At 41.0% G+C, this 27007-nt stretch overlaps 1 protein-coding gene across 3 annotated transcripts in view; it reads right to left on the bottom strand.

The window, feature by feature from the left end:
* LOC131697726 (SET-binding protein-like) overlaps nucleotides 1-27007 on the bottom strand; it is an 83798-nt gene that overhangs the window by 43649 nt on the left and 13142 nt on the right. For 2 of the 3 annotated variants that reach the window (XM_058988767.1, XM_058988759.1), the window contains exon 2: nucleotides 20530-21148. The exons of the other annotated variant lie outside the window; for it this stretch is intronic. In XM_058988767.1, coding sequence (XP_058844750.1) covers nucleotides 20530-21003 — 474 coding nt within the window. In that variant the 5' untranslated portion in view covers nucleotides 21004-21148. The remainder of the gene's footprint in view (nucleotides 1-20529; nucleotides 21149-27007) is intronic. 3 annotated transcript variants of the gene reach the window in all.

The following is a 27007-nucleotide window of genomic DNA, read 5'->3' as shown; positions in this document are numbered from 1 at the left end:
CACAGAGAGGTGTACAGCAAGCACCAGTGGACAGTCAGGATCGGAGCTCGAGTGCTTCAGTACATTCAACGCCAAAGGACTGAAGCAAGCCTCATAGCCCATCTATAGACACAACAGTGCTACAGTAACATGAAGCACCATGTCTCTAGTGTTAGGAACCGGTGCAGACCCAACATCCTTGTTAGAACCCCATTGGAAAAAGAATATTACTCCCAATATATGAGGCAGTGTCTATTTGAAAATGTACTACATTAGACCTTTTTCATGTTTTAAACTTCACATTTTAAAAAAGCGAATGCAGGAACGGAAAGCACCTGCATCCCCACCAGCGCCAAAATGCTACAATTCTGAAATCACAGTTTGAACTTTGTTTTGTTGTGAAAGAACAATCACTGCTTGCATCTGCAGGAGCAAAAAAAGGATGTTTGGTTAAAGGACATGAGGGAAGATATTTCCTGATATGCATTACTATCCTATTGCAGGTCTCAGTGTCCTACATGAAAGACACACACATTAGGGTAAACATTTATTTGATTAGATTTTATTTTTAATGGCATTTGTTTTCATAACAACTGAAGAAAAATGAACAAAGCACCACCTGACCAGATTATAATACTGCACTGCATTTAAATTAGTGCTGGGACAAATATCCAAATATTCGAACGAATATTTTTTGACATGTATTCGGATACAAAAATCAGATGTTTGAATTTGCTACAAATGACAAAAATACCTTGCACTTCTTTACCGTCTGTCTCATCAGAATTTGAGCAAAAAATAGCAAACGATTAATATATATTAAAAAAAACAAACAAACAAACAGGATCAACACAGCCTCTAAATGTTTTAGACCGCAAAAAGTAAACAACCCAGATTATGCGCGCACACTCATAGTGATCTCTATGGAAAGCCATCTGGGTCAAAAAGGCGTTGTGCTGCTTTAGAGCAAGCCAGAATCTCATGGGACAGAAAGAAGGCAAGCACAGTCATTCACAGAGCAGAAATCCTCTTTAATTGCATCACGATTGTATCACATTGATGATATGTGTACTGGTACACCTTTCTAAGTTTCTAGTATCTCCTTCATAGTTAATCTCGATCCACTACCGGAGACACTGGTTTCACATAAAATAAAACACCATTAAAAAAAAAATAAAAAATACATGTTACCATCCTATAAACTTAGCGTAGCAATCAACATTTTTCAAGATTCTTGAATCCATGTTATCAATCCATTTTAAAAGCAAGTATGTAAAAAACAAGATTTTTTTTCATTGCTTGAAATGACTACAGATAAACTGCAACTTTAACAAACTGTGTCCCCTAGTGAAATAAAACACCTTACTCAAACATCGCTGCACTGTGACCCCCTAGTGAAATAAAACACCTTACTCAAACATCACTGCACTGTGACCCCCTAGTGAAATAAAACACCTTACTCAAACATCGCAGCACTGTGACCCCCTAGTGAAATAAAACACCTTACTCAAACATCGCAGCACTGTGACCCCCTAGTGAAATAAAACACCTTACTCAAACATCGCAGCACTGTGACCCCCTAGTGAAATAAAACACCTTACTCAAACATCACTGCACTGTGACCCCCTAGTGAAATAAAACATCTTACTCAAACATCGCAGCACTGTGACCCCCTAGTGAAATAAAACACCTTACTCAAACATCACTGCACTGTGACCCCCTAGTGAAATAAAACATCTTACTCAAACATCGCTGCACTGTGACCCCCTAGTGAAATAAAACATCTTACTCAAACATTGCAGCACTGTGACCCCCTAGTGAAATAAAACATCTTACTCAAACATCACTGCACTGTGACCCCCTAGTGAAATAAAACACCTTACTCAAACATCACTGTGACCCCCTAGTGAAATAAAACATCTTACTCAAACATCGCTGCACTGTGACCCCCAGTTGTAGCAAATAAAATGACTTTGCAATATTTTACAGCCAACAGTAAAAAGATTTAAAAGAAAATTACAAATGCTTTTAGGCTGCCACGGTTTACGCGATTGTACCACAAGGACAGCTTCTTGATCCAGCTTTTGATTTTGTTAGTCAGAAAAAAGATAAATATATTTTATTTTGCAGGTATTCGACACATAATTTCGTTTTGACCGCTCCATCTTTACACTTCTCCCTTTTCTATTTTGACGCCAGCTGCTGTGCTCCGCTTACGAACACCGGAAATCGACAGCTTGAGACTAGTTTGATAGATGAGTTTTCAGTCGACTAATCATGCCTAACCCGACGTCATGTGTTGCCAAATATAAAAAAGCTACAGGCAGAGGACCTGCAGAGTTCAGAGGCAGTGCGTAAATAGCACATGCTTTGTTGGATATTTACTTTAAAAGCACAAAATGCCAGACACATTTTATCAATTTGTATTATACGTTATAACTTATGTAAAAAAAAGTATGCATTTATTTATCGGTTAACCGTTTAACCTATTACATCCTTAATTTAAATTATGTTCATATAGTTTATTTTAATTAATGTCTTGATTCTAAAATTCTATATGATGCAAAAGTTTTGGCCATAGGTGTAAGCTGCTGGCTGACAAAAAACAACCCCACAATTTTCTGAATCAATAAATTGTTATCAAGTTAAACTGTGTTGTTTCTTTCTGTTGTCAATAATTAGCATTATATATGAACCCTACACTTTGTCCTTGACTTGCGTTTAGTGGGGCTCGGTGCCCTCTACAAATGTATTGAACTGAAAGGCCATTTTGTCCTTGCCCTTTTTGTTACCAATGAAGAGCCCTGTTATCCTGTTGTACAATACTCCCCAATAGGATACTGTGGCTTTGAGAAGCAATCATGTCTGATACAGTTGACAGCATGACTCTGAAAACAAGCTGCTAGCATCTCAAGAGGCCCAGAAATGAATACGTTTTGTGAAGGCAGCGGAGGCTCTCTGGGTTTAGGTAAGGGTTAGGGTTTGTGAAGGCAGCGGAGGCTCTCTGGGTTTAGGTAAGGGTTAGGGTTTGTGAAGGCAGCGGAGGCTCTCTGGGTTTAGGTAAGGGTTAGGGTTTGTGAAGGCAGCGGAGGCTCTCTGGGTTTAGGTAAGGGTTAGGGTTTGTGAAGGCAGCGGAGGCTCTCTGGGTTTAGGTAAGGGTTAGGGTTTGTGAAGGCAGCGGAGGCTCTCTGGGTTTAGGTAAGGGTTAGGGTTTGTGAAGGCAGCGGAGGCTCTCTGGGTTTAGGTAAGGGTTAGGGTTTGTGAAGGCAGCGGAGGCTCTCTGGGTTTAGGTAAGGGTTAGGGTTTGTGAAGGCAGCGGAGGCTCTCTGGGTTTAGGTAAGGGTTAGGGTTTGTGAAGGCAGCGGCGGCTTTCTGGGTTTCTTGGTACTACACTCCATTCCTGTTTTTGTTTTTAATAGCTGGCCTTTCTTCTCACCTGGGTGTATGACAGCCCCCCCTGTGGAATGTGTAACTCTAGAGGCTGTGGGTGAAAGGTCATGAGGAGGTATGTAACATTCCATCGAGTTCGAGCCAGACATTCGCACTGCAATGGAAAAGGTTTCATTTTCTCTGAGCCTGCCAGCAACTTGGATATTTTCAATGACAGTCAGAGAAAGCACAGTCCAATAATAAAATAAATATATATATAATATTTTTCCTGTGTGTTTGGTGGGACAGGGGGATGTGTCAGAAATTAACTAAAGAGTGAACTGAAGGGACACAAACCTTGAATTTTTATTTTGCTTGAGACTCCAATCAAAACAGGGAGCAGATGCCTGGCGTATCCAGCTGCCTTGACCTTCCAAGGTTGTAGACCACAACAAAGCGAACAATGACCATTCAAACCCCAACATCGAACCATGCTGACATTTCCAGGCTAACCTAGCTAAAAGAGCACCAGACAAACGGACAGTTGCTGTAAGGTTTTCACAGCCTGAACAGAACCCTGACACTATAGTCTGTGACCTGCACCTTTTATTTCAGTAAAAGTCACTGCCTTCACCTGCCTCGACCCCTTTGTTTGATCTGTGTAAAAGGAGAGCACTATGTCTAGTGCTATTAATTACCTGCTTTTCAATTGGTGTTCCGAGGAAGGCCTTATCTGAAAAAAGATCTGGAGCTTCTGACATCTCGTCGGTGAGGAGAGGAGTCTCTTATGTAGTGACAGCTGATTGACCTGATCACGTTTCACTGACAAACTCAATCGTGCTTAAGTGAGATCGAGTGAAAGGCAATACAGCCACAGCCACGTCCCCCCCAACACAGGACAGGAAGAAAACCTAACCTTTATTTCAATCCATCTATTGACACTGCTGCTGTACCCTTGAGCAAGGTACTTTACCTAGATTGCTCCAGTAAAAACCCCACTGTACAAATGGGTTATATGTAAAAATAATGTGATATCTTGAAACAATTGTAAGTCACCCTGGATAAGGGCATCTGCTAAGAAATAAATAATATATAGGACAAACATCCGACTATTCGAACAAATTTTTTTTTTTACATGTATTCGGATACAAAAACCAGATGTTTGTTTCACTAGAATTGACAAAAATACCTTGCACTTATTTACTGCCTCACCAGAAGTTTTGTGACAGTTTCAAAAAATGGCAAATGAAAGAGTTCTGTATGATGTGAGATTAATATATAAACAAATAAATAAAAAAACACACTTTAGCAAAAAGTAAACAAACTAGATTATGCGCACTCACACACACAGTGATCTCTATGGAAAGCCATCTGGGACAAAAACGTGTTGTGCTGCTTTAGAGAGAGTCAGAATCTCATGGGACAGAAAAAAAACAAGCACGTCATTCTGAAATGCCTCTATAAACAGTGCCCAACTTGTTGAAAATGTTGTGAAGTGATTTTTTTGTTTTATACAGATTTTTATATAGATTGTATATTTTTTGTTGTGACTTTCTGTTATGTGGAATGTAATAAACAAGAACCAAAACTGAGTTTTTTCCCCCTTCACTTTACAACGCCATTTCCACATTTTGTTTTATTTGAAGTGTTTAAAGTTACATTTCAGTTTTCGTTTGCTTGTTCAGCTACAAAAAGGCACAAGCAGAAAACGGGCAAGGAATGAAAAAAAAGAAAATAAATGCGGTGTCAACTTTATGTACTATTTATTTCAGGAATAAAAGAAAACAAAACAACCTTTAACTTGAGCTGCTATTTGGCATCCTTTGTTTTGTAGTTGATTCACTGGGGTGAAGTAAGTCCTACACAACGTATTCTTTACTCCTGGGATATTTTTTTTATTTTAACGTGTTACACAGTGATGTCTTGCTGTAAAATACAGACACACACACACACACACACACACACACACACACACACACACACACAGGGGCCACACCCCCTGCCGCTATGCTGTCTCTGCCTGCGTTCTGAGCAATATAATTGCTTTTATTACTTCTTGAAAACGAATGAATATTTAAAATTATGAGCGAAAATCCACACATGAAAATCCTGTGTAGAGCTTTTTTTTTTTTTTTTTTTTTTAAATCTTCCCATGTTTTGACGGATCTGGCCTCATAGAGGAAGAAACACAGATACATAATCTAACCACAAACACACACTGGAATCCCTTACCTCTCACTTCCCTCTCTCTATTGACCAGCTGAGAACTTACCACAGGTTAATGTGCGGTTACTAATAATACAGACACAGCAGGGAGGACCGCAAGCAGGAGCTCAGCTCCGCAACCTGCATTGACAAGCAGCCATGGGGGAGCGTGCTATAGAGAATGCCACAGCTCCCAGGAGAGAACTACATATTCCAATCAGCATTGTTCAAGCCTTGCATGTGAAATGGCTACAGATATCCTTGTGTATTATTGGCAGTGCAGCCTTGTAAACCTACTGACTGAGGTCCACCATCCGGAAACCAAACACTGACCACAACATGGCAGCCATCTTAAGTCATGGGCCAAAATAATGGATACCAAAAGTTTGAATCTCAAAAGGTTTAAAAGTTATTAGCAGGTGAAAAGCAGGTACAACGTACTGAAGATATAAACTCCCCTTGCTGGAGTGCCTATTTATTTTAATATTGTATATTGTCCATAGAGAGCAGAAGAGAGGCAGCTCAGAAAATAAACAAAAACGCAACACTCCCCGGCAAAGAAAACCTTTATCTGGTAGAAAACTGTTTTTGTGGAGTTAAGCACCATTGGCATCTGTAAAACAAAAAAATGCTGCTTCTCCTTTTGTCGTTATTAATGAATGCGCTACGACGTCGGTCTGTAAAGAAAAAAATGGTTTTAAAAACGCAACAAAAAGGTCAATAATTAAACAAACTAAAAAAACGGAAGTGAAAGGGTGCTGTATTAAACTGATAAAAGATCTCTTTGTGAACTGCATTTAGTGTCATAGCAAGTGGTTGTATTTTAAGCAGTTGAATAGGGTAACAATTGGATTTGGTGACCAATTGTTTTTTTGGCCCAGGAGCAATTGGCTCCTAGAAAGTTTCTCTGGAGCCCTGCATGTTACAACATAGTTTTCCTGTATCTGACCTATTCCAGTGTAGAACTAATTCCAGTAGGTGTGGCTGAGACCCATTTGAGGGACAGTGGCTCAGTGATCGAGACCAGGTTTAAATGGAATGCCTGCTGCCTGTGAAAGGTTGCATAAACAAAGACAGAACAAGCTTGTGCATGTTACCTAATCCACGTTAGAGGTGTACTTTACACCTGCTACTCATCACACATATTACAGAAGCCTGGCCTGATCCTCAGAGCTCTTTCTCTATAAAAGAACAAGTTGCCACTACAGTCTGAGGTGTTATCAAGACTTAGTGGTTTTCACAAAAACTGAGCTTTCGAACCACAAGAAACTGATCAACAGAATCCAGGTTCCTAGTGCAAAAGAAATGTGTTGGCTGTTCAGCCCCATGCAAGCTACTGGTAACAGACCCAAGGGTTTCTGAACCACAGCACTTAAGCTGCAATAATGTTACACTCAGCAAGGTCAGGTTAATAAAGATTAATATGATAGGAGCCAACAGCAACTAAATCTACCCCCTCCCTCTGACACAGACATTTCTGTGTTAGCAAATCCTAATATCGTTTCTGCACAAGCACAGGGGGCTAATGTTACAGCAATCAAAATCTAACCGTGACATCATACACTCCGGAATGAAGACAACCACCCAAGCCTACATGCTTAGAGGTGCGTGTTTCTATGGCTTCAGCACAACAGCTGGGGTGTAGTGGTCAAGGTCATTTGTGTACGCAGAACCGGGCTGCCTGTTCAGCCTGCACTGCACATTGGTGCTCTTTAGTGCCAACAAGCAAGCGATTTTCAAACGCAATCTAGCAACGAGTTAGACATTTACTTCACCCTGTTTAAAAAAAATTACACTTTACGGGGCACAGATGCAACACAGATTTCTGTAAGTATGCTGTGAAATGTATAATGAATAGAACATAAGAAATGAGCAGCTTGCAAATATATGGCAAGCTGTAACAACTTTGAGTAGCAGGGCTGAGCGCACGCCATTCTGTGTGCCAGTGTCGCTGGAGCACACATTAAAAACAGTGCATGCGTGTTTCCACAGCATGTCCACTGGGCTTTACTTTAGATAGCAATGCAACTTTTTAAAATTAAATCTCCACTGTGGCATACTGACCTAATGTGGCTCGATTCAAAGGACTACTGCTTTCTAAAACAGTATTGAAAGAGATTGTGTTTGTTAACCAACAGCACCTCCCATTTCCAGTTTGTCAGGAATCCTCTAGCTGTGCTATTCTGTACCAGGGCATATCACCTAATACACTTCACTGCACTTTACTTCCACACATCTTTCAGTCCCCAACCAGTCATACAAACAGACAAGTCTGGATGGAAACAAGATGACGCAAGTCATCTGGGCCACCCTGGTAATTAACCTACACAACAAAGTACACTGTGTGTGCGTGTGTTCTAATCCGTGGGCCTGGCTGTCTACCAAAGAGCAATTTCACATTTCAACCCTTTTCTGAAATCACTGGCCTTATTTAAACACACACAGAGACAGGCTTTTAGAAAAACGAGACAATGTTTTAAAAAGAATTACTGTCATTATTTTTTATTGCAGTTCAATTTGAGGCGACGCAAAGGAGAAAGCGGCTTCTTGGGCGGGTGTGGCGTTTCAGGAGATGGGTTTAGGGGAGTGCACGGAACTGCAAGGACCACCTCTGACAACAATACAAAACAAAATAAAAACCCACCCACCCAACCAAACGACATTCCTCAAACACTTCTCTTGAACCAAAACAGTAATTAAGTGTGCACAGGGTTAACTGGAAATCTAAACAATCAACAGCTTCACTTTCCAGAGTTACAGTGAACACACAAACAATAGGGACATTGAATTATCAAAATGCCTCAACTAACATCTAGCAAGCTCTTTTGTTAGTAAACCTCCACGGGATGGAATGTAAACAAGAAAAAGAAAAGATAAAAAGATTAGATTTCTTTTAACAGTCACCTGGAACCACCATCCGCAAGCTATTGAAAATCCTATCTTACCGGTACTTGAACCTTTCTGTCACTCATGGGCTGCTGTAACAAAGCACTCCTCACCCACCAAACTTGCAGTGAACTGCTTCTTACAGCTAGCTGATGGTGAAATGTCAGATGTGCTCTTTGTGGGATTCTTTTTAGAACTGTCCGTGGACGTCAAACATGACCCGTAAAAGGACTTGGGTTACCTTTCCACCCAGATAAAGGGCAATAAAAAACACTGAGCCACTAAAGTTGATGGTGTGGATGTGTCTGCTGTATCGGAGAGCGTTGAAATGGAACTCCCTATTTCACAGTCACTCAGTGACTTTCAGTTTGCATATTCCAGTCTAACATGTTTACGTGCAATTCAGGTTGATATAGATCAACAAGTCAACCAGGAGTCCCAAACTACAATACTGAGATAACTACTGTTACACTATCCTTGATCTATGTACAGTCATTTTCCTGTGTTCGTATTTTAGAAAGGCGTTCATTGAAGGACCTTTCCTAGTATAAACCTTGCAGAAGAAAGTCAACAGGTTTTAAATGTATGCATGCAAGGTGAACAGGTTTGTTCACATGCCTGCCACACAAATCAGTTCCGAAAATATACTAGAATGCCCAGTTGGTAGTTTTCAGTTTAGAAATTTGACGTCTTGTTTTGACACTTTTCCAACTTAGATTTATAATTAAAAAATTTATAAACATATATATATATATATATATATATATATATATATATATATATATATATATATATATATATATATATATACACACACACACATACATATACATTATATATATATATATATATATATATATATATATATATATATATATATATACATACACCTTTTTTTAAAGTTACTTTAAAATTCCTATGTACGGTTTAATATCTTCATAGTGCAAATTTAAAATGAGCATCTAAATCGATGCCATTAGAATGCATGTCATTATGATAGCGGGCTTTGGCTTGACCACTCTGACCACAATGGGGCACCTTGTTTTCAGAGAGAATGACAGCGACAGCCCATGGAGGATTTCTATTTGGAGGTTGTGCTCCCCTCTGCATTCCCAGTCTGGAGATCATTTCACACACACACACACACACACACACACACACACACGTGCACCACAGTGGGGATCCCTCTGAATATCCCCAGTCACTGATAATAGTCCCACAGTTTTTCTATGTAATATGCCTGTGGCAAAGTGGTTAACAGTGTGCAGGTGCAGGTGATCAATAAACAGACAGACAATTATAATCCAGGTGCAATGTTGTTTAATGCTTTGTAATCCAATTGCCTGATGGCGTAACAGTAAATAATAAACAATGTTAACAGGTAATACAGCAGCGTGTATTGCTCTGTTTAAATCCACGGTTGGTTCCCAAATAATAAACAGTCCTGTTCTTATTCACCCACACGTAACACAAACACAAGTCCACAGTGTGTGCTCGAGTGCTCGTAGTGAATATACAGTCCTTAATGAAACAAAGTGCAGGGACGTTGTCCGGGTTGGTGCTGGCCTTTGGCGAAAGCTCTGAATCGTGTTAACTGTCTAAACAATAACAAACAGTTTTTTCAGTCAAGACAAAACATAACACTGGTCCTTCCGTAACCATAACTGAAGGAACAGATTACGTCGCTTCGTCCCCTACTTATACCGTCACTCATGCTCCTCCAATCCACGGCTGCCACATCATTTCCCTTCCGGGTCGATGAGTTAATGTACCAAAGCTCCGCCCCCTTTCTAAATGACCGACTTCCTTTTAACTATAGGAATGAAGTGTCAGGCCAAATAGTCCAGGGTACTCTGTTGCCGTTACTTGGCGCCTTCACCGGTCAGGAGGGAGATTTACCACCAAGAATCATTGTCTTTCTGTCATAATGCCCTATGGGCTTTTCCCAGAACATGTCAGCACTAAGACAGTTCCTCTTTATACAGGTTTATAGTTTTCGATTTGACCATCATAACCTCCTGCTGTTGCAGGTAGAAGTAAGGAGATGCCTGATTAGTTGACAGTGTGGCATGAAGGCATCAAGGAGGGAAGAAGATCTATGTGCCGACTCCTGCATCCACCTTCAGGGAATGCAAATTAAATGAAACCAGATGAAGTACACACAAGGGTAAAGGATGGAAGAATGTAGTAAACTGACATACTTACTTTAGTATAAAACGGATTGCAGAACTATGGGGGTGAAGAGCAGGGCAACAGCCATTTAAGGAAATTCTAATCTAGTATTCCTCAAGAGGACAGATTCCATGCTATAACCATCTTCTAATGCATTATACTGTGCTAGGGGTCACCCTGCTTCTACAGGCATCAAGTGCCTTTAGTACACCAACTTTTCCATACGCGTGGCATTTTAAGTGCTGAAAATCAAAATGAAAAGTGCAGCTTTGCAGTTTGATTTTAGGACTGACAGCTAGTTTTCAGATGCCAGTGCAGAATTACTCCCTATCCAATTATAAAGGAGCAGAACAGGAGACGTTTCCCCCACGGTCAGCTCGTTCCTCTTTTACTTAAGGCAGTAAAATGGGAAGCCTCTGATAGAGTTTATGAGCCGACTGCTTATGGTGGCAGTAGAAGCATAACCTGCATTACTCACAGTTCTTTAAAAGAGCAAAAAAATAAAATGAGTTAAACACTTGATTAATGGGTAGCCGCCAAACAGAATCTCTAGCTTATAAAGCAAGGGGTTCAAGAGGTTGTAAAATAAATGCTCTTTATAATTCCCACCACTAAAACCAGCTCCTTTTATGAGGTTAATCTGTGACTTCATGTAACAGGATGAAACGATTCATTATGAATCATTGAAGTAGGTGGGCTAACGGCCTAATAAAACAGTGAAGGCACAAGGACCGTAACCCCCGACAGTGGCCTTGTTCTCCAGGAAAATCAAACTCTGTGACAGCAGGCCGGGGCGGGCCTAATGGATTAGTGTTTGTGAGAATAGGAGGGTGCAGTAGCACTTTCGGGAGCGCCTGCGTTTTGCTCAGAAACGTTATTAAGAGAGCAGGAAGACAGCTTCCTTCCATGTGTTACTGGTCTCTCTGATGTACATGAAGTCTTCATAGCCAAGGGGTCTAGAGATAAAGAATTGCAGGTCTTCAGATGACACTGCAGTTCTCCCAGCTCTGGAGAAGAGAGTCATCCAGTCGACACGACCCAGTTAAAAGAAAATTAATAAATAAAATAACACACACACACACACACACACACACACACACACTGAAATGTACACAATCAAACATTTTTTTCTTAAGCACAGATTATTTATTAGGCAAAGTAGCTAAGGGCACAAAACACTGTTGCACAAAGACCGTGTCTCTGCATTCCTGGTCAAAGGTTAGGAATCTGAAAGTAAAACAGGCCGACCCCAGTGACCTTCCAATAGCATGCATTTACACATTCTGCCTTTTGAAACAGCACATGACCCAGAGACCCAAGTGCTATTGGAAGTTGCAGCAGAGAAAAGATAGGTAGTATGACATTGCTACAAGAGGTGGGCAAGGTATAGAAAGGACATTCTGGGAAACTAACTAAGCAACAAAGTAAATATGATGATATGAAGTTTATCAAGCTCTTAATGTTTCTAAACAGAAATGCTTGGTCTAATTGTATTACTAAATGCAGGATTACATTACGGACCATGCATTACAAAACCTATACTAAGTGTGTCCAATTACTGAATGCCAACCCTGCAGAACATGCAAAAACAGTAACATTGATCACAGCCATTTTGTTTCATTTGGTACTGCAAGAGAACAAATGTTAGTGCAAGTTAATTTTTTGTACTACAGTGGTCTCAATTTTTCACTGACTTCCACATCAGAAAAGGTACATAAACCTTTGATTTTCATACAAAACTCACGTAGTGAAGAGTCCTTACACAGTATAGTGCATGTACAATTTACTGTCAACTACCCATAAATTAACAATTCGTGAATTATCAATTCATAATACAACAAGAACGCTGAATGTTATTGGAGGAAATAAACATTTAAAAGGAGGAAAAGTGAATGTTCTGCACACCGGCTGAGTTTATAAAATACAAAGACTTGGGAATTGCAATGTCAGGAGGTATAGCTACCGTGAAGTAGGGAATACTGTCTCCCAGCCTTCTGCTAAAGATGCAAATCCATGTAATCTGCATTCAGCCACGCTCGATCCAACATTCCGTTTTCTTTCCAGAACGGTTAACAGTAAATTTGCATCCGCATAGCAGTAAGCAGTCTAGCAGCTTTCTGCTCAGCTAATCCAGGTAATTTGCTCCCTGTTGGACCCAGCTAAACATCACTGTTGTTATTTCTCCTTCTTTCAAAAGCAAACTCCTTAACCGTCTAAAAGGAGCTGAGAAAAACCCACACGCATAAGAGCCTCTCCTGTCAGATCAGGTTCTTTTTGCTGAAGCTCATGCATTTGACAGCCTGGGACAAGCTAGTTTGTGAAAAGGGGTGGCTTTGGGTAGTCAAGACATAGGAGAACAGCTGGTGTTTAGATGGTAGTGAAACACATTGAAATAAGCCTCACATACATACACCATGTATGCCACCCCTCCCACCCCTTCTCCCCCACGACTCCCAAAAAAATAACCCCTTCCGGCTCAATGGATCACACAACAAAGACAGCCACAGCTTGCAGCCAGCCAGCCAGCAAGCAAGCGTGAGACACAAATGAGACGGCTTCATTCAGGGTCCCATGGAAGCAGATATAGGAGAGTTGTCTCTGAAAGAGATCTGCCACCACCAGCAGCCCTCTACTACAATATAGCAATCTTATACCATTATCACAGCTGGGGGTCAATTCTGAGTACAGACGGTGACTATGGAGACCACAATGGTTATGGGAACAGACAGAAACCGAACACTAGCCAGTGGTTTAAAAAAATGTAAATAAAAAAAATAACTCATACAAATTTATATCGAGAAGTGTAGAGCTTGCTCTAATCTGGATACGGTACCATGTTATGGGTTACGGCATAGCCTCAAGAGATACATGCAGAGGCAGCTTCTATTCACTTACATACAGTATATAAAATGGCACAAGGCCCAACCATCTGACCAGAATATCCTAAATATGGATTATAAAGTATGACAGCGGCTCTACAAAGCAGCAGGTTTAAACGACTGCATTCTAGGCAGTGGCTTGTGTTGCTCTGGATGAGCCTCTTTTTATAGCAGATTGTTGGGTTTTTTTTGTAAATACTCACTATTGCCAATCTGCAAGGTTATGAGTGCAGCTGCATATTAGTTTCTGCCATTTGCTAAATGTCTCACCACAGAAGGGATGCCCACCCTTCTACTGGAAGCAGGGTTTCATTTCCACCATAGTAAGCCAAAACCACAAGATGCCTTCCTACACTTACTGCTTCACACAAACAAGACATTTCACCGAGCTAGGCCCACACAAACCAATCCGTTGGTTTTTGCATAGAAATGTACGTAGGATATCTGTTCTTCCCACAACATCCCCTTCTCATCAGTCCACGAATCGAGCTGTAGAGAAGATCACTCAAGTCCACCATTGTGGAATAGCAGCCATTACAGGGTCATCTGTTCTACAGTATCATTCGTCCAGCGAGTGATACTGTCAGTTCCATGCGTCTATTACTGTACATCCAACTCATAATCTTTGTAGCATGTTACAAAGCCTAAAAGTCTTCAAAACTTGCCACTGAAATGACTCAGATTTGAATTCCAATTATGATTTACTATTTAAAGTCCTCACAGGAAACAAGGTAAAGAAATCTTTGATTTACGTGCCAAACCACACACACAAATCGGCATGCACTGCACTGTCCCAGTGTCCCTGTCTACAATGACACACGGTTGTGATGTCAACAAAAAACACAAATGCTGCTAAATCATTTGAGTGTGGGAAAAAATATATATATATTCTAATACATACAGATAATAACACCAACCCCCCAATTTCAGATAACAGCACCAACCCCACCCCCACCCCCCCACTAAAGTCAAGTCCTTTCCTTAATTCCCTTCTATTATATCACCCCTCCCCAGCAGGGGCCATTTTAAACAGGCTCCCCATATGCCTCGCTTCACTTGTTGGCCTTTCCTCTTTGCCACCATCTGGCCTATTAGTTCAGCCAAAATAAAAAAAAAACAGGGTGGAGAGAGACCCAGACACAATCAGACGGAGGCAGCCCATCTGCTCAGCGCCAGACTCCCCAATCATTACGGCACAAAGGCAGCGTTTAACCCAAACACAAGCCTTCGTTTATTTAACCTGTTCCTCTCCATCAACTGAACCAACACACAAACTGACAACCCTGTTAGAAGGGGGGCTGAAATGAAAACTTATCCACCAGCTTCAAGTAGCATGCCTAGGGACATAGCTGTAAATGGGCTCACTGTGGCTGTGATCAAAGCACCTCTACGGGTGGTGGACTGCGGCCTATAGCTGTCAATTTACTGTGCAAACACTCTACATATATTGTGGTACCAGCTCCAGGTAAAACCTATAGCTATATAACCCTTTCAACGGTTATGATGGGTCACTATGGCTAAATCAGCCTTCAATGTGTTACGTATGAACAACATTTTAATAGTCAAGAAAGAGCAGTGTTTCAATATCTGGCCTCAGGTGGGTCTAATTTATTGAAGCTCGCTAAAAGGCTTGCTAATGACATCACACTCCTAAAGACATCACCCCAATCTCCAGTCCTGTCATTCAATCGTATTTGTTGCATCAGCAGGGATAATTGGTCATTCTGTATTATTAAAAGTAGTCACACACAGAAATATGCTATTTTAGGGGAGCATTGCCATCCAATAAATGAAAAACAGATATTAGATGATGATGTAGATGAGCAGGACAACAATACCCTGGGTGGAATTGGAATTTTTTTTAAATCCTCAGAACAGATGGGACATCAGTTTCAGCAGTTAGCTGGCCTGCTGGTAGATGTACAGATTCCTCCAGGGTATATCAGTACTACCTAAGGGAACATAGAAACATCAACACCACATTCAAGTCTAAAATCCTAGGTCACACATGCAGCACTCACGAACACTTCAATTAGTGGGCTAGTGTTTACCCACAACATCCCCACCACTCTCCCACAAGAAAAGGCGCTTAGATCAGAAACCTCACAGTCAGTAAGAATTACCCTGATGGTAATGTGATCACCTCTACTGCATGTAAAAAGAGAATACATGCAATTAATTGGCATGTCCTTGAATGATAATGCAAACTGACAACCGGCTCGATCTAATCTGAGCACGGGTTCTCCACGCAGTCAGGCTGCCCAATTACTAATGCTGTCTCTTTGCTTTTGCACCTTATAATTAAGCGATGGCAGGACTGCTGTACCTCCTAATGTGGGTCTACCATGTTCCTCCAGAGCTAATTGCTGTCGGCTCACCCACTCATTTCAGCACTGCAGAGGGGGACTGAAATAAAGGGCACATCCTATCCATTGGTGCCTCCCAGATCCAAGAGGCCGACACTCCTCCATCGGATCCAAGAGGCCGACACTCCTCCATCGGATCCAAGAGGCCGACACTCCTCCATCGGATCCAAGAGGCCGACACTCCTCCATCGGATCCAAGAGGCCGACACTCCTCCATCGGATCCAAGAGGCCGACACTCCTCCATCGGATCCAAGAGGCCGACACTCCTCCATCGGATCCAAGAGGCCGACACTCCTCCATGGGATCCAAGAGGCCGACACTCCTCCAAGGGATCCAAGAGGCCGACACTCCTCCAACGGATCCAAGAGGCCGACACTCCTCCAACGGATCCAAGAGGCCGACACTCCTCTTGCTGTCTCCCAGACACAGTACACGGTGCAGCTGCCTCTTTGAGTTTGTTTCTGCATGAGACCTGTTTACTGAAACACAGGCCAATGGAATATTGAAGCCCTTGCTTGTTATTAACAGTGACTCCAGAGCTTGACAACCGGTTATTAACCAACAATCCCTCTCTCAGAATTCACTGCAATCCCAGAGAGACTTCGACAGCTGCTGTGCAATGAAAAGCTGAACGGTTATTTCTCCAAGGGAGAGCTGCTTTTAAACTTGAAACCATAAGCAGGAGCATTTTTTTTTTTTTTTTTACTTATATTAATTTGCTGTTTGCTGTATAAGGTTTAGTTTCAGAAGTATTTTTTAAAAAAGCTTTTTTGGAGTATGTGTAATACATGTAAACGTTTTTGCTCAAAAGAGCCAACTTCCCAATGTTTCGTATGTTTAACATTCCTTTGTCAAGGGAACGTTTGTTTGAAAACAAACAGTGAAGGTACTTATAGGCTTTTGATGCCACAGTAACTACACTCACTTATTTCGATTTAAATCTATGAACGTGTTTGTGATGTAATTTACTACATAGTTAATGATTTAATGATCTACTATTCCTTTCTATTTAAACCTTCAGGCATCACGGTATTGAGTATTCCTCCATTCATTTTCCTTTATTCTTCTGTATTGTACATTATCTAATTTTATTTCTTCTAAATGTTATGTTCATTATTTGTAAAGTGTTGAACTATTGGTTCATTTACTTTTGTATTTCTTATGTTAGATAAGTGATTCTGCATTCTTTCCATGTGTATGTGTATATATATTAGGGCTGTCACTCGATTAAAAGATTTGATCGGAACACAGACGTTACATTGTGCACTTGCATTAATGCGCTGGAGCGTTTCATTGTTTGCATCCAATGCATGCTTTGTTTATATACAGTATATAAATGTATACCGTATGGTATCACTGTATACTATCTCTGATGCAGACTTTTTTTTTTTTTTAATGTCACAGCAACGCATTGCAATTCCGAAATCTTGTGCTATTTTATTCCTAGTAACTCCCGTTTCAGCACTGAAAATATCTCTGTTTAAATATAAACCCATTGTTTAGAAAGACACTCTGTAGGCCTATTAGTGCACTACAGATTTGCATTATTGTCGGGTAATTTACAAGTGCATTGCGGGTCTACAATAAAACAAACGAAACAAACAAACAAAACATCTACAGGTTGTTTTCATTTGCTCAAATAAATTAAAAGACTAAAACTGAAACGTATAACACAGAAGTTACACTGCACACAGCTGTACTAGTACTTGCATAATGCATTGCAGCCTTTTGTTGTTTACTTCCAAAGAAAGTCGACACCCGTCCAATGCAAGCTTTTTTTTTTTTTTATCTCGATGCAGATTTTTTTTATATCTGTCACAGCAGCACTCTTACCAATTCTGAAATCGTGTGCTAATTTATTCCTATTAACACCCTTTCCAGCAGTGAAAAGAGACATCGCTCTTTGATCAGGACAGGCAAGCAGTCAGGGAGGATAGGATTTTTTTAAATTCTGCTCGATTAAATTGTGAAAATGAATCTCCGATCAATTCATTAGTTGATTAATCGGCCCATCGGAGCTGCCGTAACATACATCTAGCTTTTTGAACGAAGCCCAGTGAAGGGGAGGGTCACTGCTCATTCAGGGAAAGCAGCTGTCTCAGACACTCCAGTTTTTTCTGCCCTTAGCAACTCTTGACCAGTTCTAATTACTTCCCGACCCTTGACCCGTCAGCTTGTAAACAGGCAGATCTCAAAGAGAGGGCTTGTTTTGCACTTTCATATTTTCATTTAATTCAATACTGCAACAGTAAAAGAGTGCAAGTATAACTGGGAAGACTAGCTTAGAAAGTATCGATTGCACTTAGATGTAGTGCAAGCAGGTCACAATCTGAAACACGTGCATTTTGATTATACCAATAATGATAAATTGCAATGGCTCATTCTGGCAGCTCTTTGTTGCACCAGCAAACAGCTGGGGTAGAGGAGGCTGCATCTCTCTGTTACACCCCAAAAGAAGAGGCATCGGATTGTGACCTCTAGGCCCATAACACTAGCCTCAACCCTATTGAAAACAGTTCCGTTTGAAGTCTGTTGCATTGTTGACCTTCTGTCCTGCCGGTTTAGAGCTGACGTGAGCTGACAGCAGTATTGCCTGACTGGATTAGACTACTTTCCAGGCACTCTGTCCCAGCTCCCCAGAGCTCATCAACTGTAAAGTTTAGCCTCCAGTCAGAGACCAAAACCTCCAGCTCTCTCGCAAGCTGCAGCTCTGTAACAGGCCCTTAATTAGGCCTTAGCTACGGTGAAGAGTTGCCACCTGCACTGTTTGAAATGGAAGCAGCAATGCCTTGGCAGGCTTCTAAATCTGGTACTATACTTTGAGGTTTCACAAGCCTTACAAGAAGACAAATACAAATCCTGTTTTTGGTTTGTGGATTGTGTGTATCCAAGTCACACATCTGGTGAAGCACATCACACATATTACACTGCCCACATTTTAAATGATTTGAATGCTGCAGCTGTTCAGTGAAGAGCCATGAAGGAGGATTCTGCAGCTCTTGTCTGTTCCTCAAGTTCCTTACCTTGCATGTTGTTAAAAATAAATAAATAAATAAATAAAATGACTACCTCGCTTACAGTGAGATACAAATCCAATACCTCTCCAGCAACAGTGGCATGTATTGATTTTAACATGAAAAGAATATAAAATCTGCAATATTCAACACATATTTCCAAAGCTACTGCCGTAGATATAATTATTTGAAGTCTACATGCTGTAGTAAAAGTTCTTAGCATAGCTTACAGTAGAAATATGTATGATGCCGGAAGGTAAAGCAGTACAACTGAAATATGTTGTTGTTAAATATAAGTAACCTTGTTTTGCAATTAATCATTTCCAATACATTTGACAGCAACTCAGATGCTGCACATCATCCATATGTTGTTACAATTAATGTGGGTCTAATGGTGGAAATGACTTGCATATACCTTACACTAGCAAATGCAATATATATATAGATATAGATATAGATATAGATATAGACCTACTCATTCAATAAACATGCTAAACAGCAGATGACAAGGTTTCTATTCTACAGCAAGCTACTGGTTAACAACCAAATTCCACAAGGTTTCTGGGAGAAAAAAAGAAAATCAATTTGAGCTCAGGAGTTCCTGCTCAAAGCTGCTGATGCTGGCAGTTCCAGTTTGCTTCTGCAAGCAAGCGATTTCTCCCTAATTACATTCAATTACTGGATAGACCTGTAGTTTCACAATGCAGTCCTTTCATTCTCCCAGAAGCCTCCACTTCCTTTGCATGAGACAAAAGGGGGGAAAAAGAGCTTTGGCTGGAAACATTAGGTAAACAGCTGTGAAGTGTGCCTCCCCCCAATCCCCCTCCCCGAAATGTACTCTCCTGGCCCACTCCATGAAAATGGTACGTTTAATCCATTGATAAGGCATCGATTTCACAACAGCATTTTGCTCTTTAAAAAGTTTTGGTCTTGCTACTTTGTTGGATATTGATGACTTATCCATTGTAACAAGTGTTTTCCTCCTAGACTTCCAAATGTGTCATGCCTGGAAAAGGTGCCCCGTGTCTGCCAGGATACCTGTTGGTACTGGTATATTTAAAACAGGACAAATGAGCCTTTGTTCAGGACACTACTGTGCTCGAGCCACATTGTACCAGCTCCAACAACCTTCAACTGCAGCATTCTTCAAGCTCCAGCGACTTGACAAACATTAAAGTCACTTCAGAAGTCACGTATAAACATGCAACCTGACTAATAAAGCCTTCACTAGCCCAACCCTCTAACAGATCAGGTAGAGATTGCTCTGACCACTGCCCACCGCTGGTTTGAACGTTTCCTGGAGGCGAGCAGCTTTGTAGCCATTAAGCAGACATGTTTAACTATCAGCATAAATGTTTAACTATCAGCATAAATTAACTGCGTCACTGCATTGTCGGCCCTTGTCTGTCCAAATAAAGACAGGGAGGTGTAGGGCAATACCATCAGCATTCTGCTGCAATGAAAATCTTAATGCACAGGTTTGTACCCCTGATCTGAATCTTTGGAGAAGACATTAAAAGGCAGAAACTATCCCAGCTCTCCCAGTAGGTCCTATTGCATAACAATGAGACTTCGCACAATATGTGGACAAGATCTGAAAGCAGTGTCGCCAATTTGTGTTGTAACACGTACTTCACTGGCCAATCTAGTTCTCTTACCTTCTTTTTGGGAAGACCTTCCTCCTTGGCCCCCTTGCTACTTTTCCCCAGTTTGGTGGCCTTCTGCTCCCCCGGCTGTTTGGTGGTGATCCGGATCTCAGGGGGGCAGATGTAATTCTCAAGGCTCTTGGGGGGCTTCTTGGCCCGCTTGGTGGTCTGGATTTTGAGCTTGAGGCTCCCCTCAGAGAAGCTGGCCTCCTTGATTGAGAACTCCTGCTCCTCCAGCCCGTCCCCCTGCGCCCACTTCTCACTGTCTGTGTTTGAGTTCGAGTCCACATCCCTGCCCAGCCCCAAGTCATCCTCCTCTTCAGGGTCGACTCTCTCTCCACCCGCCGGGACCCCTTTGCCAGGGGCAGGGAGGGGAACCCCAGTCCCATCCAAGATGCTGCCCGGACTGGGGGGGCCACCTCCTGGGTGAAATTCAGCCTCACCTCCCTTTGGTCGAGAAGGCCCACTAAGTTCTCTTTGCTCCATCGACGATCCCGACACTCGCTTCGGGATAAGGAAATCTTGAGTCTCTCAGATGGCTGTGCAATAATCCCAGTGAGAAAAGGCTCAGATATCCCAATACTCTACTGCACCAGCAATCCCAGATGTAGACAAAACTTCAAAAGTGTAACTGTAAGAGGGAAGAAGAAGAAAGACCATTAAATAACTTTGGCATAAAATCGGTAACGAGACTCCTGATAACACAATGGGTTTATCAGCCTCATGATGTTGCTTGAATGTGTGCAGCAAGCGGCTGACCAAGAAAAAAACATTTTTACATAAATATAAATAGAGATAACAATGCTTTAGTTGTTAACAGTATTTGTCTTGTTTGAGATCAGACTTCAATATGGGAAGGGTTATGTAGGGAACATGCTTTTTTTCTAAATCAAAGAGGGTCAATGTTACAGTTGTAACACATATCCTTTTTTACCTGCTTACTAGTGACAATTCATACACTTGATTGTATACAACGAGGCTCATTGCTAAGGGTTTGCATGTAAATTCAGCAAAAAATGGTTAATTCCCAAAACATCCACGAGCAACCCACTCCTAAACAATGATAAAGGGGGACAAAAAAAAGCAAAGGGTAAGAAAATGGATTTAACCCTTTGCGGTCCTATGTCGGACCTGGTCCGACATTGCAATTTTCCCTTTCTGGTCCAATGTCGGACCCTGTCCGACATCATCAAAAAAGACGCAAAAAACAGGTCTCTGGTCGTTTTTTCTCCGGAAAAAGCAGAGAAAACCATTCAATGGCCGAGTAAGACTGATAGGAAGCGAGAGAAGCCGAAAAAAAAGGGCGTATCTCATGAATACTGATAGACCCGACACCACATAGATAACACGGACATAAACAAACAAGATAGCTGCTTCCGCATCCAACGCTCAGAGAATATCACAGACATTTGTAGAGCTTTTTGAGATGTTATAGTAATAGAATAACGACTTGGATCACATTATTGAGGAGTTTGGTGATAAAACGAGTGATTAAGAGATGATTTATCGGTATGTACTATTATTACGAGTTATTTGAAAAATATAGCAAACGAGGGGTGGGGCGGTGCTGGAGATGCAGTACTGAGTGTCCTGTTGATATGCAGTGCCTTTTAAACCTGTTTTACAGTGAAAAAAATACTTTTAAACAGCACGTCTAAAATAAACTGCATGTGTGAAAATAAATTGGACCTGACGCGCCTGACATGCGCTGAATAAATGGACCGCTAAGGGTTAAAAGATGCTAATAAAGTGCACCAGCGTAGGTATCGACACGGAGTGGAAACAAAATCACCTCAGCCCACAAGCTAGCCTCGCAGAGAAGAATAACAGCACAGATCTACTGTACATGCTTGTACAAAAACCACAGATTAATCAAACCGAGTGCACCATCCGAGAAACGGGGTCACCCTGTTGTGAAGGGTACGCATGCTTGTTACAGCAGGCACCCACACAAACCCCATTCCTTGCTTAAAATAAAATTCTCAAAGAATTACATTCTCAACTACAAAAGAAATGTGCTGTTTCAACTTGTTTGTACTGAAGGCTGTTTCAGAAAAGAAAAACCAGGATTAATACAGAGTTAACCAGCAGCAGCATTTGGATACGTCACTGTGTAGACCTGGGGTGGTCAATGGGAAATTGATTACATTTCAGATATAAGGCCTATCTGATGACTGCAGTTCTTTGTGCCTTACAACAGGCTTCTAATCAAAGCAGTGAATCAGGCTTATTCAATGCAGTTCACCGCAGTGGATAAAACAGCAAGCTATTCTTTTTCAAACTCCCAACACAGACACACTGATTGCCACTCACACCAATGACACAGAACCTCCTAATCTGACAGCATTTCATTTTTTGATCCACCGAGCAAGTACAATACGGTAGTCTGTATTTGTAGGAAACCCCCACATATTGACCTGCCAGTGTGCCTTTACACTGCCGAGTAAGTCTGCCTCCCAAGTGGACAAAAAGGAGAACGTTTCACATCTCCCAAAAGGAGAACGTTTCACATCTCCCAAAAGACTAACAAAGATGAACACGTCCTACTAGAATGGTGGCTTTAGCTTACGATACAAGCTTTGGTGTTGCACCAACAGAAGGAGGTTACATTTACTGAACAGTTAATGTTTAAAAAGATACACAATTCAAAAATCCCTTTTTAAAAAATAAATAAATAAATAAATAATAAATAGGCAGACAAGTATAACTGTCTCCTCCCTCAAGTCCACAAACATGGGTTTAAACTGGGCATACACGGAGACAGACATACTGCATCTCCCTAACTTCAATAAAGGTTTTCTTGTTATTTCCCCCCAAAAAAACATTTAAAATCAATTTTCATTATAGGCTTATGAATGCAGATTAAATGTGTAAATTTACATGGAAAGCCTCAAGAAACAATAATCTCATTCAATGGTGTTGGGAGTAATAATACACGGCAGTCCTGATAATGCTTTAATCTGGCTTCAAGTTGGACATCAAAGCTTGCGGATGAGGGGAAAGGGTCAAAGCACAGCGAGAACAGCTCCATGGCCTATCCAATCTCAGCTGCCCTCTGTGCTGTCATCGAGAGCTCCCCGCTGCTGGGAGCCAAGTGCTAGAGCCTGTTCCCGTGGCAACAAAAGAGGGCCCCTCGCTAGCTGACACCTCACTGATGTGGATTGCCAAGGTGCAGAATGTTCCTTCCCACAGTGAAGTGTAAGGGGTTGGTAACTCTTCCAATCGCCTCACAATGGAGGAGAAACCTATTCCTGGGCACTGGCAAAAAGATGAAAGGAGACTGACAGAATGCATCATGCCCATCCTTGGTCCCCGTTTTAACAATTTAAAAACAGCTGCACATCCATTTATAAAAATATAATATACCCCTTTTGTGAAACAAGGATATGAAAATCTTATGGCTTGTACATTTGTGTTAAACATTAAGCTTTTTTGTAAATTTGATTTAGTATTATTTTAGGTTTAACCCTTTCGATCCTTACATGACTGCAGTTCATGCAAGTCTTTGTGGTACTATTTGAACTGTGGCAGTATGCTGATACACTGCCATTTAAGCCATTAAACAAAAGCCCTCTACAAAAAGATCTGCTACAAAAATATTTCAGAAAACCACCATTACAACAGATTAGCTTCACAGCTGCTCCAAAGCATTCTAAAGTCATTTTTGTCAGACCTCTTTGAGAGAACACATGAAGATCAGACCGTTCCCTGCATGTGCTGCTTATCAAAGACTGGCTCAGTAGCATGTTTTTGTAAATGTATATCTCACTGGATTAAGCAGTGCATGCCACTGAAATGGGACCAGGGCATTACAAGGCTGGAATCGCTGCAGTCAATCCTGCAGCTGCTCACCCCACCCATTGGAGCAGGTGGTTAGATAGTCACTGCTTGAGGAGCCCAACAAAATGGAATAAAACAGGAAAAATCTGGCCATCAACACCCAGTTATCTAAATTACCAACAACCAACTAGCTGTTTTACTCAAAGATTTCCATTATGGTTTAGAAGTTTTTGAGACGCACAGACAATTGGAACAAACACAAGCTGCTTTTCCAAGAGACTGGCAAGCACTCTGAAAAGGCCATTAGCAGGAGTCAGATACTGGATCAGAAGTTGGGGGGGGGGGGGGGGGGGTTCAATTCATCCGAATTACACGGATTGTTTTGCAGCCCCAGTGGCTGTAGGAATGAAACCCTGTTCAGAATGTCGTAATTTATTTCCAAGGACTTTATAGGAATGCATGCCTCCTGCTTTAACCACATCAGTGTCTACCTTACACTGTAGCAACAGCTTAATAAATCAAACCTTTTGTATGCTGTGCGAAACACAACATACAAATTAGTATACACAAAATCTTATATACCAGCTGACCCAATGGCCCAAAAGGCTAAACACTGTATCCAACATTCAATAGCAGCCAGGGAAATTGTCATTTTTCAAGAGGATGGCAGTAAACATTTTCTGACATTTTAAGTTTAAAAAATAATTTTAAAAACACTTACAGAATAGATAAATATACTCATCACACTTGGGTTCATGTTTGGCTTGTATTTCCCAAGGACTAAACATGTATGTGATCAAATAAACCCTGCTAAATCAAGCTCTTTTGTGAGAAGGTCAATTTTCCAGGTAAGAGACTATAACTATCAAGATGTCACTAATGTACTGCCTTAGTAGTCTGACCTTGTGAACTCCCACTAAATTCAACCCCTAGCAAGTGAGCAGCCCATATTGATCTCGTCTTGCTTGGACCCGAGTCACCATGGGTTGCATTAACAGTGGTTAGTGAACACGAGTCCCATGCTGTGGGATACACTTCTGTTACATCTACAAACGTAACCTCTTATCTTATTTTGATGTGTATCATTAGGAGTAAATGTGGGTACCTCTAACTGGAATTAAACAAATCATTACAGTAAAGTCGGTAAGTCAATAAAAGGTTTCCTTCATGGGATGAACACAGTCCTTTGTTGAAAGGTAACATGCTTTCCTTTGTTGAAAGGTAAAATGCTTTTAGACCTTACCATAACGAATTCAGTCCTTTGTTGAAAGGTAACATGCTTTCCTTTGTTGAAAGGTAACATGCTTTCAGACCTTAACATAACACGTGCTAACATCAGCACTAACAATTACACAATTTTAAATATTGTTTTTCAAAGTTTCTAATTGTTTTATAATAAATATGGGTTAAACTCATTATTAATTTTGATCAAGGGCAGCAAAAATAAGAAATGTATCGGCTACATTACAATACATATTTGAAAAGTAGTGGGACCTCAATAAAGTCAATTAGATGTTTATTACATATTTATTATACCTATAAGCAACATTAGTCACTGTATATTGGATATTAATCCATAAAACTGATAAACTAAAATCTTTAGACAGTTTGTTTAAAGTCTAGTTATAAATGATGATGGCTATTTTGAGCTGATAGTTCTTGCAGTTTGTCCCAGTTCCAAATAAAACACTCCATAAAGTAATATAAACCAAGGAATTCAAGCTCTGGCGGAACAGGGAGGAATAAGGACAAAAAGGAGAGATACATGTTCCCTAATTAAAAGGGCATTGCCTTTATCTTTGTGACAGTGTGTGGTGAGCTACAGTAGCCTTTTCACTGGACCTGGTGAAAAGGCAAGGGCAGGATGAGAACACTCTGTGCAGAACCTTGGTAAATGGTCTCCCAGCACTTCACAACCAACTTCACACAATAGTGTTCCTACTACTAGACTAGGTTTTTTTTCCCAAGTGACTTCAGTTACAGGACATTTAACACAAAAAGGGTGCCCTCTGACTGCAAGCTGCTCGCTTTTCCAATCCACTGCTCGGATGCCGTCAGCACATGGATAGTTTAACACAAAGTTTTGCTCCGGATGTGACATCATTTCCTGTGGAATTGACCACTTTCTTAATAAACCCAGCGTGTATTACAGGTATAATAAAAATAAGTAGACCAATTGTTCAGTCTTTAGCTTTGGGTATTCCATGCTCTCTGTAGCTTTGGAAATCTTCAGTATCAATACTGTGCACTGCTAATGCAGTCACTATGTGGGTATTAAGGTTGACTTGTCCCACATGACACTCCCTTTTATTCCCCCAGTTGTCCCGTATCAAAATGCTGGCCTGGAGTCAATTTGCTTGCACTGGCCTTCTTAGCAGCAAATGCATGAAAGCCAACAGCTGAGCAACTTAAATATGACCGCTTTCAACAACTGTGTGCAGAGCTGGATGCTGCCCAGTTATACATGATAGAATTGCAAAGACACCCACCGTTCCACCATTAGAAGCTTACATGTCCAACTGGCAATTAATTTATACTACATTCTCCTTTTTCTTTCAATTCTACTAATTGGCAGAGGCATTGGTTAAAAGCAAAGGCATAATGAAGGTAAAGTTTTAACAAAAAGAGAAAAGTAACAAAAACAAAGCCTTCACAGTGATTTTGTGAAATGTATTCATTTTGGTCACATAATTCCTTCCAAACCTATATC

Source organism: Acipenser ruthenus, chromosome 2, assembly GCF_902713425.1.
Source record: "Acipenser ruthenus chromosome 2, fAciRut3.2 maternal haplotype, whole genome shotgun sequence".
NCBI lineage: Eukaryota > Metazoa > Chordata > Actinopteri > Acipenseriformes > Acipenseridae > Acipenser > Acipenser ruthenus.
This window is presented reverse-complemented; position numbering and strand designations above follow the sequence as displayed.